Genomic DNA, 14,327 nt, shown 5'->3' with positions numbered 1-14,327 from the left:
GGTTCGGGAGGATCCCACGTGCCGCGGAGCGGCTGGTCCCGTGAACCATGGCCGCTGAGCCTGCGCGTCCGGAGCCTGTGCTCCGCAGCGGGAGAGGCCACAACAGTGAGAGGCCCGCGTACCGTAAAAAAAAAAAAAAAAAAAAAGTAAATTTGTCCTTTTTATAACCCTAAATACCTAATCAAGCAGATTAATTTAAAAAAAAAAAAAACCTTAAACACAAACTGGGTTTCAAGTTCAATAGTTCCAGAGGCAGGAATAGAGGAACAGACTAAGAATCAGAAGGGAAGGAACCTCTCATGAATGTCTACTATGCCAGATATTCATTTACTCAAGAAATATTTATTGAGCGCCTATTATGCGGCAGGAACAAGAGATAAAGCAGTAAGAAAGCCCTTAACCTCCTTTAACCTCCACAACAATTCTGAGACAGGTAGGATTATTTCCATGAGCCTCAAACATATGTGGAATATGGCCAAGGTGCTAGCCATAGAATTCAAATTTAAGCCTGTCTAACCTTAAAATCCTTGCTCTCACCTGTCTCCCCTACACCATGCTACCCACTAAAAGCAGGGAAGTAGGTGTCCCTCTTGAGCATTATGATAATATCCACCAAGTTAACTTTATCGGGTGGCTCCTGGGATTAAGTAAAATAATATTTGAAATACTTAGAAAACTACTCAGAAAAGTCAAGTAACTTGCCTGAGATCACCTGTTGGTAAATGGAAGAGGCAGCACTCAAAACAAACTCTTCTGACTCCAAAGTTTGTAGTACACCTGGGCTACTAACTAAAGGATACCCACCTCCACTCTCCAGGATTTAACATGCAAACATGTAACAAATAGTCAATAAATATCTTGATTTGATTTAATTTAACTAATGAAACCTGAAGATTCAAGAGTCTTTCTATGGTTCTGTCTTCTTTACAGTTAAAATTAAGAACTGTCCTGGACATATATCCAGAAAAGGCAAAACCTCTAATTCAAAAAGACACCTGCACCCCAATGTTCATAGCAGCACTATTTACAATAGCCAAGATATGGAAGCAACCTAAGTGTCCATTGACAGATGAATGGATAAAGAAGATGTGGTGTGTGCGTCTGTGTGTGTGTGTGTGTGTATATATATATATATATATATATATATATATATATATATATATATATACAATGGAATATTACTTAGCCATAAAAAAGAATGAAATAATGTCATTTGCAGCAACATGGATGGACTATAGACTAGATTATTATACTAAGTGAAGTAAGTCTGACAAAGACAAATATCATACGATATCACTTTTATGTGGAATCTAAAAAAAGATACAAATGAACTTATTTCCAAAACAGAAACAGACTCACAGACATAGAAAACAAACTTACGATTACCAAAGGGGAAACTGGGGGGATAAATTAGGAGTTTGCAATTAACAGACATCCATGACTATGTATAAAATAGGCAAACAAGGACCTACGTTATAACACAGGGAACTATACTTAATATTTTGTAATAACCTATAAGGGAAAAGAATCTGAAAAAAGAATATATATATATATATATATATATATAACTGAATCTCTGTGCTGTATACCTGAAACTAACATAACATTGTAAATCAACTTTACTTCTACAACAACAACAAAAAATAAACTGATTATAGACCTTTTTTTTCTAAAAAAAAAAAGGACCTACGGGCTTCCCTAGTGGCGCAGTGGTTGAGAGTCCACCTGCCGATGCAGGGGACACGGGCTCGTGCCCCGTTGCAGCTGGGCCCGTGAGCCAGTGAGCCATGGCCACTGAGCCTGCGGGTCCAGAGCCTGTACTCCGCAACGGGAGAGGCCACAACAGTAAGAGGCCCGCGTACAGCAAAAAAAAAAAAAAAAAAAGGACCTACTATAATTTTTTGTTTTTTTTGCGGTACGCGGGCCTCTCTCGCACCGCGGAGCACAGGCTCCGGACGCGCAGGCTCAGCGGCCATGGCTCACGGGCCCAGCCACTCCGCGACATGTGGGATCTTCCCAGCGCAGGGCACGAACCCGTGTCCCCTGCATCGGCAGGCGGACTCTCAACCACTGAGCCACCAGGGAAGCCCCTTTCAGAGTTTTTTGATGTACACTGTAAATGAAATAAACAAGCTTCTACTTGTACTATATTCCAAGGAATTACAATGAGAAAAATAAAGCTACCAGTATCCCATATTTAAACCGATACATCTATTGATATGTAATGAATATGTAATATTAAAAGGAATAATTACATCGTGAGACACAATACAACTATTTTTCATGAAACTACAAACTACATAAACTTGAGATGAAACAGTCTGCTTGCTATTGCTGAATATTTAAAAACACATAATGCTGAAGTTTAAATTTAGAGATAAAGAAGTACATTATTATACGTTCTGATAAAAACCAAATTTATTCCGTTATTAAAACTGAATATAAGCGACACATTATTCAAGGTAGAAAATTTTACTTGGGCAATTATTTATATATAACTTAAAGCATTTCATTTTTATCTCAGTTAATTAAATGGATGCATATGAATATAAGTTACACAGAAATGGAAAGCTATTTACCATCTTCTCTTCACTCCCCATTTATGCTAAAATTAATGTTAAACCTTACTGGCATAAATGTAAAAGTTACCTTTAGCTTCAAATTTTATATATATGTGTGTGTGTATATATATATTTTGACATTTATATATTTATATGTTGAAAGAAAACAAAAGTAAAAAAGATATAAAAATAAGTGTGCAAAGTTGCAAGGCAAAAAAGTCTTTATTCTCTTGCAACTATACACGTTATGGTATAACTATCAGACTCTAATTAAAGTCATTTTCCTTGAAAATCTGTAAGAGAATGCGGAAGTGGCAATTAAAAGTTTTTCACTCAGAAAAATATTTACATAGTGGTGAACTACTCAAGCCAATTTTGTGTTCTCAACTATTACGTATTTCATAATAAATCTAGATGAGTTACTATTACTAAACATTTAACTAGTGCCCCAGATCAAAATCAACAGCAAACTTTCTGGGAAATTATGTACTGCAGCCCTCATTGAAAATGTACAGTATCTACAACATCTTTTCATCGTTTAAAACATTCTACTGCAAAAACAAACTGTTGTTTTAGCTTACTTCTCTTTTAAAAATCCTAAATAAAAGCATTCTTATGAACAATGTATTTGAGCTTAAATAAATAAAAGCAGCCCTGCTTATAGAGTCAAGCTTGGCAGCCCAAATGAAATTACTAGAATAAACTTAAGCCTTAGGTTTACATATGAGTGTGTTTATATGTATGTCTTTATCTTTCCCAGATAAATCTAAATGAGGAGAGGGGTACAATGAAAAGAAAAAAGGTATTTTTCTATCTTTTATTTTTCCTCCCTTGTGACTAGCAATAAAAACTCTTAAGAAAAAAGCTGTGTGCTAGCTTTGGGGACAGGAAAGTAGAGAAGGAAACTTTGAGACGCTTTTCAGTTCCCTGAAAGTAATGAGGAGGAACAAGAGAAAAGAAGCACAGAAGAAAAGATGAGTAGAATAAATAAGTGCTCCTAAAGTGGTGTCCTCTAGTTCAATTCCCAATGCTCCCTAAAGCAGTCCTTCTCAACTTCAGATCATTTCACTCTCTATCCAGAATCCTAATATATTTTCACAAAGCCTGCTTGCCTTTCTCTTGATAACAGCTAAGTGCCAGGCATGGTACCAAATGGATTATCTTTTTTCATCATCACAGCAACCTGAGGACTGAGGCTATGCAGAGCTGAGTAACTTGTCCAAGGTCATAAGGCTGGTAAGTGGTAGATTTGATCAGAAACCCAGAATCTCTATTCTATTAGCCATTACACTATATGGCATTCTCTCTTGCAGATTCTAAAATCTCACTTTTGTTGGTGCAAGATGAGACTAACATGGAGGGATCTGCTTAAACTTGTCATACATAAGTCGTAAGTATAAATTCATACACATAAAACTGAAGCAGAAAGAGCTCAAGTGCTTTGCTCTAATAGGGGTTAGTTTAAGTATCAAGTATCAGAATAAAGTAGAATGCTTTTTCAAAACTTTTTAAAATGTATCAAGATAGGTGATTGAGATACTGAGGATTCTAGAGCCTACTACTCAAAGTGTGTACCAAACAGCAGCATCTACACTGCGAGTTCGTTAAAATGCAGAATCTCAAGGTCCCACCCCCATACATATTAAATCTTCATTTTAACAAGACTTTCAGAGAATTCATATACACATTAAGTTTGAAAAGCTCTGCTCTATAACTGCGAACCACACGTTGAGTGGCAAAGGTCTGGAAAACAGCCTTAGGATTCTCAAAACATAAACACCACTTAGAAATGGAGGACTTTCAAAAATCAACACAACACTATTTTCTGCTGAATTTGTAACTCTCAATGTTTTCCTGCCACCAGCAACTCCAATGTTTTATGGCACTCTTCCCAAAACAAAAAACAAAAACAAAAAAATGGACTCACTTGCTTCTGGGGCCATGATGGCAGAATTTCTAACAGAAGAATTTAGAGCTAGAAGACACTCAAAAAGTATTTGCCTATAGTTACTAGTCTTGAAAGGGCTAATGCATAAAATAATTTGTTGGAAAAATTCATACAGATAATGTAGCTCATAAAGTTAAGAAATTGAAGCTACAAATACTTGAGAAGGGAATAGATAGAAATCTGCATTAACAGTGTCAACTTCACTTTAAGATATAATGCACAAGATCACACCAGCTATTTAATACTACCTTTAAAGAACTGTCTAAAGATTTTGAACAGAATATTACATGCCCCAATTTTTTTTTCTTTCACAGATCACGGAGCAAGAAGAGTAGAGTCAAAGTAGGCTAATTATTTTTAAAGCAGTAAAAGGCCAAAATAGCTCAACCCAGTGCTTTCCGATTTATTTTTGAGTACTATATGCTAATTAAAACTTATTTATAAAGAGTTATAATGAAGTATAGTCAGCAAATAGATTAAAATTCCTTTGTAACCTTAAGGCTTGAAGAAACTTTACAATATTTACTATGTGTAATGACTTTAGATTTCTTAAATAATCATCTCAATTAGTAACAAATTGGTCAATCTGTGAGCACTACATTCCCAACTGCATCAAATCATTGGCAGTATTATACTATCAAAAGTTTTAGTGGTTCTTAGTAGGAGCCAGAAATCAAAACTGAATATCATTTTGGCTTCCATTTGTCATATAGCTTCAAAAATTTCCAAAACACCTAAGTAGATTAGGTATTTCTAGCTCCTTATATAGTTATTCTGTGTTATAAATTCTAACTATAACTACTTTGAAAGAAAACATCGCCACAAATAATATTGCACAGAAAAATGTGATATAAACCTTCTAAGCTGTTTTTTTTTAATACATTTATTTATTTATTTATATTTATTTTTGGCTGCATTGGGTCTTCGTTGTTGGCGCGGGCTTTCTCTAGTTGTGGCGAGCAGGCGGCTACTCTTCGTTGCAGTGCACGGGCTTCTCACTGCGGTGGCTTCTCTTGTTGCGGAGCACAGGCTCTAGGCGTGTGGGCTTCAGTAACTGTGGCAGGCAGACTCAGTAGTTGTGGCTCGCGGGCTCTAGAGCACAGGCTCAGTAGTTGTGGCGCACGGGCTTAGTTGCTCCGCAGCATGTGAGATCTTCCCGGACCAGGGCTGGAATCTGTGTCCCCAACACTGGCAGGCAGATTCTTAACCACTGCGCCACCAGGGAAGTCCCCTTCTGAGCTATTTAACATCTTTATACAATCAAGAATGTACTGCTTCATCGGGACTGCCCAGTTAACTTTTTAGAAAACATGATTAAAAGTAGAATCCAAGTAAACAATTTGAACTAAACATTTAAAGGTAAAGGTTTAAGATGGATAAAGCAATTGACTAAAAGAAAGACTTTAAACCTATTCTAGGATTCCCCCATCTTCTTTGCAACTTTGAGGAAGTTACTTACCCCTCTAAATCTTGTTGAAATTCCATCCATCTCCTCAGTCCAAGCAATTTAATAGAATTAATTGGATCAAACCTCTAAAGAAATTTAGAGTCCCTTTGACCTTATATAAATAGGGGTTTTGGAGTCATAAAGACCTGAGTTTGAATCCACATAATAGTTTGAATCTATATACTAGTATACATAAACCAAATACTAGTTTAAGTGACCTTGGGCAAACTACTTAACCCCTTCTTTGCTTTTGCTGTTGTTGTGCAATAACAGCTGTCATACCTCCATGGAGGGGGGAGGGGAGGGAAGTAATAAAGATTATATGAAAACCCCACAAAGTATTCAGAATGGTTTTAATAAGTTCAAATAACCTTCATAAAAAACAGTTTAAAAAAATTAACTCTTCAAATCTATACTAGATATATAAACATTGCACAAATTATTTTTATCTTTCCTAAAAGATGAACTGATGATTTGAAAGGAAATAACATCTGAGAAAGTTTTTAAAACCAGAGATTATCTAAGCTTTTGTTTAGATTTCTTGTAAAATATCTAAAATACCATTACATAATAATTCTAATGTGTCATTTAATTTCTTTTAAAATTGGTTTCATTTAATTAGTTTCTCAATGAAAAATTCAATGAATTCATTCCTCAGAGTTACTACAGTTATTATTACTTTTAAAACACTTCAATGTTTACACAACAACTGAGGGTGTTAAAAGCCATCAGATAGTAATGTCTAACCTTTGCAACAAAAGGGTAATACATATTTTACTGAAGTTTTATACAGATTTTTGTTATGGCTAAAAATTAACTGTCTTAAAAAGAGTTAACTGAACCAAAATCAGTGGAGATAAAGATATAATAGCACTAAAACGTAATAAATGATTACAAATACTTTACTACTGGAAACGCATATTTTAATATAAACTTAGCATAAAGTACACCTCTCTTCACAAAAATTTACATTCTACTATCTTTTTATTCATGTGGAATGGAATAAATTTGAGGGAAATTGACAGGTGTGGGTTAGAGATTTATAGATTCAAAAGAACTTCTCATTTTGTATACACTTGAAGTGAATTATTTGATTTGTCCTCATTGTGTAATAAAAAGTTTTGTGAACTTTGTTTCTCCCCGTTTTGTGTTTATTGGTTTAAAAAGTTAATGTGTACAAACCTAGTCCTGTAGGATTTGTAATTCTTAACAGAGAAACTGCCAAGTACTGTGAATACTTCTACATTTCAGCATTTAATATTTTTTAAAGTATTACTGATATGTAAGTCATTATGTTCACTAAAAGTCTTTAAAAGTGTAGTCCGAAAGACCATGTTGTTTTTGGCTCAGTTTAAAGGTACTTCTTTCACAAGAGAATTCTTTTACTATTTACAACATAAGAGATTTCTAGAATGGATAACTTAAACCTTCAGTGAAAACTAAAAATCACACACATAAAATAGGGAGTAAAATCCTATTATTAGGACAAATATACGTTTTACAAATTCCTTTAACTGCCTACACTTTCTTAAAAAGTACATAAGACATACTTTTCTTCTGATTAAAATCCAAGTGCCCTTCATTTTCCACAATAATAAGATTACCTACATTGTTATGTTTTTAGGGGGAGGGGGAGGGGAGGGAAAGGTGAAGAGAAGAAACGTGAAATCCTACCTGACTAAAAAGAAGTATTACCATGATAGTTTTCTCGGTTTGGTTGGGTTTTGGGTTTTGGTTTTGTGTATCTGTGTACACAAACGCTTCTGACCGGGAGGTGTAATGAGTAAAATGACAGTTTATGAAGCCCATAAAGTCTAACTTGGATCAAATTCAAATTCACAAACTCCACAAAAGTCTACAGATTAGCCCAGAGCTACAAAGAATAAAAGTCAAGGCAGCGCCGGCCAACTCTTAAGCCGAGACTGAAAAGCAAAGTGTGGTGAACTTAACCTTTACTCACTGTTGCGCTTAGAACTAGGTACACTGGTTCTTAGAGAAGAAAAAACAAAAACCCCAAGTTCCTCATGCCACTGTCTTAAAAAAACAAACAAATAAACAAACAAACCCGAGATAAGGCATTATACTGGGTAACCTGGAAATGGCATTAGGCTGCCACTGACGTGACCCTCACTTTGGCACCGGCACGTACCGTAGTCTGCAAAACCATACCTCCTTCTTCGCTCTTAAGACAGAAGCCCGGTCTGTAAACACATTTTGATTGCAAGGTATCCTACCTGTCAGCGTAATTCTTTGGTCTGGCGGCACCGAGACGACTTGGCTTTCCCGCATTTTCAAAGCGCCCAGATTTGGAGACGTTGCCTGCGCTCGGGTGACTTCGGGGGGTGTCCTACGAGCGCGACCCTTCATTCCCAGAGACAGCAGGCGTCCTTTGTACATCCACTTCTGCAGCTTCTTGACTGTCACCGCGGGCGGTTTGAGGAAGGGGAGCCCCTCCTGGCCGTCTTCTTTGCCGCGGCTTCCCGAGGAGCGGCGGGGGTCCTCGGAGCTGGGAGGCCGGAGGCCGGAGGGGGCCGCGGCCCGGGAGCTGCCTCCGCTCCAGCCGTCCATCCCGCCTCCACGTGGCGGGGGCTCGTCCGGTTCCCCGCGCGCGCCGCACCTGATCCAGCTGTCGCTCCGCCACCGCTGTAAGGGAGGCGGCTTGGCACCCACGCGGAGGCTGTCGAGGCTTCTGCTGCAGGGCAGCCGCATCCGAGGAGTCCGCGGGCGGCCTCCCCCCGACTCCCTCGGAGGCGACCGGGGCGGGGACACCTGCTGCCAAGGGCAGTCGCCGCCTCCCCGCTCGCAGTCTCGGGGGCAGGCTCGGCGGGCCGCCGCGCTGCAGGGGGAAGGCGGCTGGCCCGGAGCCCGGGCTCCCGCAGGGCAGCCGCGATCCGCCCTGCCCCGGTCGCCCTGCCGCCTGCCCAAGTCAGGGGGCAGGTCGTGCATGGCCTGGATCAGCAGATAATAGGCCTCTCGCAACTGGGTCTGCAGCCTGCCTGTCTCCAGACGGCCGCCCTCCGCCCCTGGGGAGGAGCCAGCGGCCGGGGGAGGCGGGGGCCACCGCTCCGCCTCCGCCCCCTCAGGCTCCGGCGCGGGCTGGGAGCCGCCGGGCAGGTTCTCGTAGTAGTCGCCGTCGTCCTCCTCGTCCTCTACGCTGCCCTCGGAGCCCGGCGGAGCGTGCAGAGAGGCGCGAGTGAGCCCGCGGCCCGAGGGTGCGGCCTCCTTTCCGCCGCGTGGCCGAGGCCCGAGCGCCCCCGACATCTCCGGCCGCCCTCCCGGGACCCGCGCCTCAGGACCCCACGCCTGAGGCGACGGCGGCGGTCGCTCCAGGCTCGGCCGGGCTCCGCCGGCGCGCTCGCGTAGGGGCCCGGCCGGAGCACCCCCGGCATCTCCCTCGGCAGCCGAAGAGGCCGCCACGGTGGCTGCTGTGGCCACCCGGCGCCCGGGCCCCCCGGCGGCACGAGGATCCCGCCTCCCCCGGAGCCTGGACAGCGTCCTCCTCAAAGGGTCCGTCATCCCCCTCCGCCTCAGCAGCCAGGCTCGCCCCTGGTGCGGGGAGAGCTCGGAGTCCCGCTCGGGAGGAAGCCGCGCTCGCGGCGGCAGCGGCGGCGGCGGCTCCCCATGACCGACACTGGCCCTCGCGGGCTCCTCACATTCTTGGCATAACTGTGCCGCGGGACGGGTGGGGGAGGGCGGCGGCGCGGCAGAGCGCATGCCCCGGAGCCCCGGGCCGCAACGGGGCGCGCGGGCTGCCGGCAGCTACTCTGCGGGCGTCGGGCGAGGCAAGGCAGAGGGCGGGGAAGGGAGGTGGGTGAGAGCTAAGGAAGACCGAGGGATGCAGCGAGAGCGTACCGAGGGGGGTGGGGGGTTGCAGTAAGAGTCGAGGCGGGAAAAAGAAGGAGCGGGAAGGTGAGTCTGCGCTGGAGGCTGCAAAGTTCTGGTTGGGGAGACGGAGAAAGGGAACGTGCCCTGCTGGCTGCCACTCAGTCACCTTCACCACCCTCCGCATTGCCACCACTGCACGAGGCGTGTCCTATAGTGCAAGTCCTAGCTTGAGAGAAAACAAAGATTGTTTTGACGGATAAGGTATGAGTACAGGTGTATCTCACTTAGTGAAGTGTGTTCTAGAAACGTTCCGAATCATTTTAATTTGTACAGGGAGCTGCCCATTTAAAGGAAATTTGCAGAGATTCCTTTTAAATTAGGAAGAACCCTTTTGCCCAAAAAAATCACCACTGGTGTCTCTTTTTAAAGTCTTATTTTTCTTTCTTCCTTCCTTCCTTCCTTCCTCCCTCCCTCCCTCCCTCCCTCCCTTCCTTCCTGTTAATGCATGCTAACACAAAATTAATTGTAGCATAAACCAAAACTTGTAAAACGGAGGCGCAAATATAGCCTCCCCCGTCACCTAACACTTTGTTTTAATTAAAACTGGGTTGAAAAACAATTGGGTTGAAATTGAGAAACAATGTTATTTGGAAATACCAACTCTCTCTCAAAAGCATTAAATTCCATGTTCTGTGTAACATTTGTAAAATACCTTGTGTTGCCACAGAGCAGTGGACCTGTTTGTGGTTGATAAGAATCAATCTGATTTCAGAGTTAAACTTTTTAGCGCTTACGTATTAGAAGGGGCCTTTGTCCGAGTACCTCATAAGTGTACTACTAACTCCTAGCACAGTACTTGCACCTAGTAAGTACTCAAGAAATATTTGTTGAATAAACAAATGCTTGCATGAGTGAATTTAACTGACCCTATTTTCAACGATATATATCTATGTAAGTTCCTTTTTTTTTTTTTTTTTCCTATCAGTCAAAGGCTCCAGCCTCTAAATGTGCTTTGACCTATACTTCCTTTATTAGTACCTAGGCTCTGGAATAATTTTACCTGCATCTCTATTTGCAGAAATCTTACCCATCCTCTAAGATTCCATTCAGCTGCCTTCTTCATGAAGTCGTCTCTGATCTTCCACATGGGCACGATCTCTCTTCCTCCAAACTCCAATAGTACTTTATTCATACCCACTCAAAGTATGTTTATTATTTTTTGTTTTTTACAAGGTGCACCCTATCTCCCATACAAGAAAATTCATAAACTCCTTGAGGGCAGAGACTATTTATATTTGACTTTTATATTCTTCATAGAGTATAACATCTTATACACTGTACATGACGAATAAATATTTTAAAACTAATGTCAACTTTAATTTGAAGGAAGCAAATGACTTTAATTTCCAGTCTATTGCCTGACTCTCCACTAGACCATACTCTATTAGTGTTGTTTTAAAATTCTTTCAGTGATGTGTAAGAACATACTTTGTTAAATAATCTTAATTCTCATCTAGGAAAATACAGTGAAATGTTACACTACAATTTGCATACATTACTATTTATAGTTCTACACTATTTTTATTCTGTGGAACCAAAGCTATTTAATGAATAGTCAAGGCATAAAATTATGTCCCAGTGAAATATTCCCACAGGAAATGGCTGATGATAAAGCTGCCAATGGTGTCTATAAACAGAATTTGATCTCTATCTCAGAAATTGTTTCCATTCCAACTCTTGTTTGCAAAATCTTTTTATTCTTTGTAGTTAACACAGTTGTTAAGAATACCATAAGTTGCATATCTATGTTAAAATGAATAGAAAAATGTAAGGTGGTAGGTCTTGGTTGAACTTCATCCTTAATTCAACTTGTCATCTTGTTGAGTTCAGGAACTATAAAACATTGGCCGGTATAAAATATTATGCAGTGTTCTAAGAATTATTCAGAACTAAGTCTGATGCTGTACGGCACAACTGAACTTAAAGTTGCTTTAAAGTTGAGAATGTTCTAACGCATAAATTCCCAATTTTTAAGAAGTATTTTGGGTCACAACAGCAATGTAGGCAGTCATAGCTATGTGACACTATTTAATGACTTTAGAAATGCAAATCCCACTTTTCTGTATGTGCATAACACTTCAATAAGTTTATAAAAATGTAATTCTAAGAAGACAGTGCCCTCAAAACTTACATATGCATATAATTAAGACAGTGACAAGATATGAACATAAGCTATATTGTGTAAAATCCTTTTTGTGTTTTAACAATTTCTACCCTATTCCCACAGTTACCTCAATTTTCATATGTTTCTAATCAACAGATTCCTATGAAAACTAGGAGGTAGGGATATATTTTCCAGTGTTTGTACTTGCTTCTCAGTGACTTGGAAATCATTCTGTTGCCCCATGAATCAACAACTGTGTCGGCACTATCACAAAAGACAAAATAACTATGGGATAACAGGGCTCTAGTAAGCAGGGAGGTAAACTAGAGATGGGGTCATACTGAATCTAGGAAAAGGTGGGAAAGGCAGGGCAGGTTGAGGCAGAGGGCTAAGTCTAACAGCAGTAGAAGGGAAATATCTAGGTATCTTATGGTTATTTTCTAGGCAATGTAGGGTGCATTTCTCACTGCTACTCAGTCTTCCATTCTTGGTTCTTAGTGGAACCAAAGGCAAGTTTAACTTGGCATTTGCTCAGTTCTCTCTCTCTAAACTGCCTTATGGGGATCCTCTGGTGTAGACCTACATGGTCTGCCATGCAGTTCCATAAATAATTGAATAAAAAGTGCTTCAGCCTAAAGCTGACCACGTCACCACTGCCCTGGGAATCAAAGAAGGCATGTCCTCAATAGAGCAATTTTTTCTGTTAGTTTTCTCGTAACTAACAGTGTCTGGCAATTGGTAATATTTTTTACCTCATCCCACACCTCCAACCAAAGTAATAAATAGGAGACTTTTGCTAAGTACATATGTATTTTCTAATATTTAGAAATTTATAATGTTTTAGAATATTCACTATTTCAGCTTCTCTTATTACATATTTGGGATATGCAGAGTAGCTTGCTCAAGGTCACCATAAGTGAAGGGGAATTCAGACCCCATCTATCTGATTCCAAAACCACTACAGCCCTGGGATATTTCCTTGTATAGAAAAAGAGAACAGACATTTTCTACTTGCACTGACTTGAACCTTTGTTTTCATAAATTATTTAGTTGGTTACCTTTCAGAAAAGATTTTAATATTTTATGAGCTTTTGTGAAATGCAGCTGAACATTGGAAAGCTGCTTGTTCAACATTTGGAATACTTCTCTGTGCAGTCCTCTTCAAGGGTGTTAGAACTAAATCCTATAATGTATTCCCATTTAACTGTAAATATTAAGCCACAATGTGAAACTGCATCCTGTAAATGTCATCTAATTTGAAAAGTAGGACAAGCTACAATTAAATACTTTAAAGACAAAATATATGCATCCTTAAAACCACAGGAGCCCTCAGATAAGCCCCTTGAAAAGTGAACTGGTATAGCCTGTCTTTCCTAAATGACTTGTGCCTCAGGATAACCCATAGTTGAAGGGAATTTGCTCTTTTGCAGAGTTGTCATTCTAATAACAAGATTTGATGCAATATCAACATTTGTTACCTTAAAGAAATAATGGCTCTACGAATGGACCTAGGCAAAAGTCACCAATGACTACTAACATCACAAAGGGAGAAAGAGACAACCTGACACTACGCGGCCTCTGATCCAGTACACAACTCCACCTATGATGTATTCTTACCAAAAATGAAATCTGATTCTGATCAAGATCTGATTACCAATTTCCAGGAATTACAGAGAACAGAGGAACATGTTAGATAGCACCATGGGAATGTGATCACAAAATCCAGACTATGGGAAGCTACAGGTCAGAGGATCCAGTTTCTTCAACATATTAACCAATTGCACTGTATGAACTTTCAAAATTTTAATTGGAATCCAGCTTTTCAAATAGATCCTGGCAACTGTTTTAAAGCAATACAACTTTGAGGACAGCCAAATAATATACACTGCAGGGATGTCAAGAGAATGTTGAAATCTAGGTCCAAGAACTGTATAATTCCAAACTCTGAGTGGTATAATGGAAATGATCTGAAATCTGATAGAACTAGTTCAAATCCTAATTTGATCAATCATATACCCCAAAACCACTGATCATGGTGAACTTTTGCTCATCTTTGCCAATTCCAGATCAGTATTTCCCCTTCCTTCTAAAATTCCACAGCTCTTTTGAAATACCACCTGCTGCCTCTGCTTTTGTAGTCATCTACCAACTTCCCCTTCATTCCTGCTAACATCTACCTCAATATTTCTCTCCACTATTTTTCTTGTCATCACTCTTGGTGATTTCATTATTCACAGAAAGGATCCACCCAATACCCTGGCCTATTGTTTTCTTGAACTTCTCTAATAATCTTGTCCTTCACCCACTTCAGCCACCCAGTCCTAGAGTCATATATTAGACTTTGTCATAACCAATAACTGCAAACTCTTCAGACACCACTTC

The 14,327-nt window shown here is 40.4% G+C and overlaps 1 protein-coding gene across 1 annotated transcript in view; it reads right to left on the bottom strand.

The window, feature by feature from the left end:
- SYDE2 (synapse defective Rho GTPase homolog 2) overlaps positions 1 to 8,917 on the bottom strand; it is a 38,423-nt gene extending 29,506 nt beyond the window's left edge. The window contains exon 1 of the mRNA XM_082834712.1: positions 8,191 to 8,917. Coding sequence (XP_082690838.1) covers positions 8,191 to 8,902 — 712 coding nt within the window. The 5' untranslated portion in view covers positions 8,903 to 8,917. The remainder of the gene's footprint in view (positions 1 to 8,190) is intronic.
- Positions 8,918 to 14,327: the final 5,410 nt, after the last annotated feature.

The sequence above is a fragment of the Leucopleurus acutus genome (genome assembly GCF_964270905.1).
Source record: "Leucopleurus acutus genome assembly, chromosome: 2".
Taxonomy (NCBI): Eukaryota; Metazoa; Chordata; class Mammalia; order Artiodactyla; family Delphinidae; genus Leucopleurus; species Leucopleurus acutus.
Note: the sequence above shows the minus strand (reverse complement) of the source record. Positions and strands in the feature narration are given on the sequence as shown.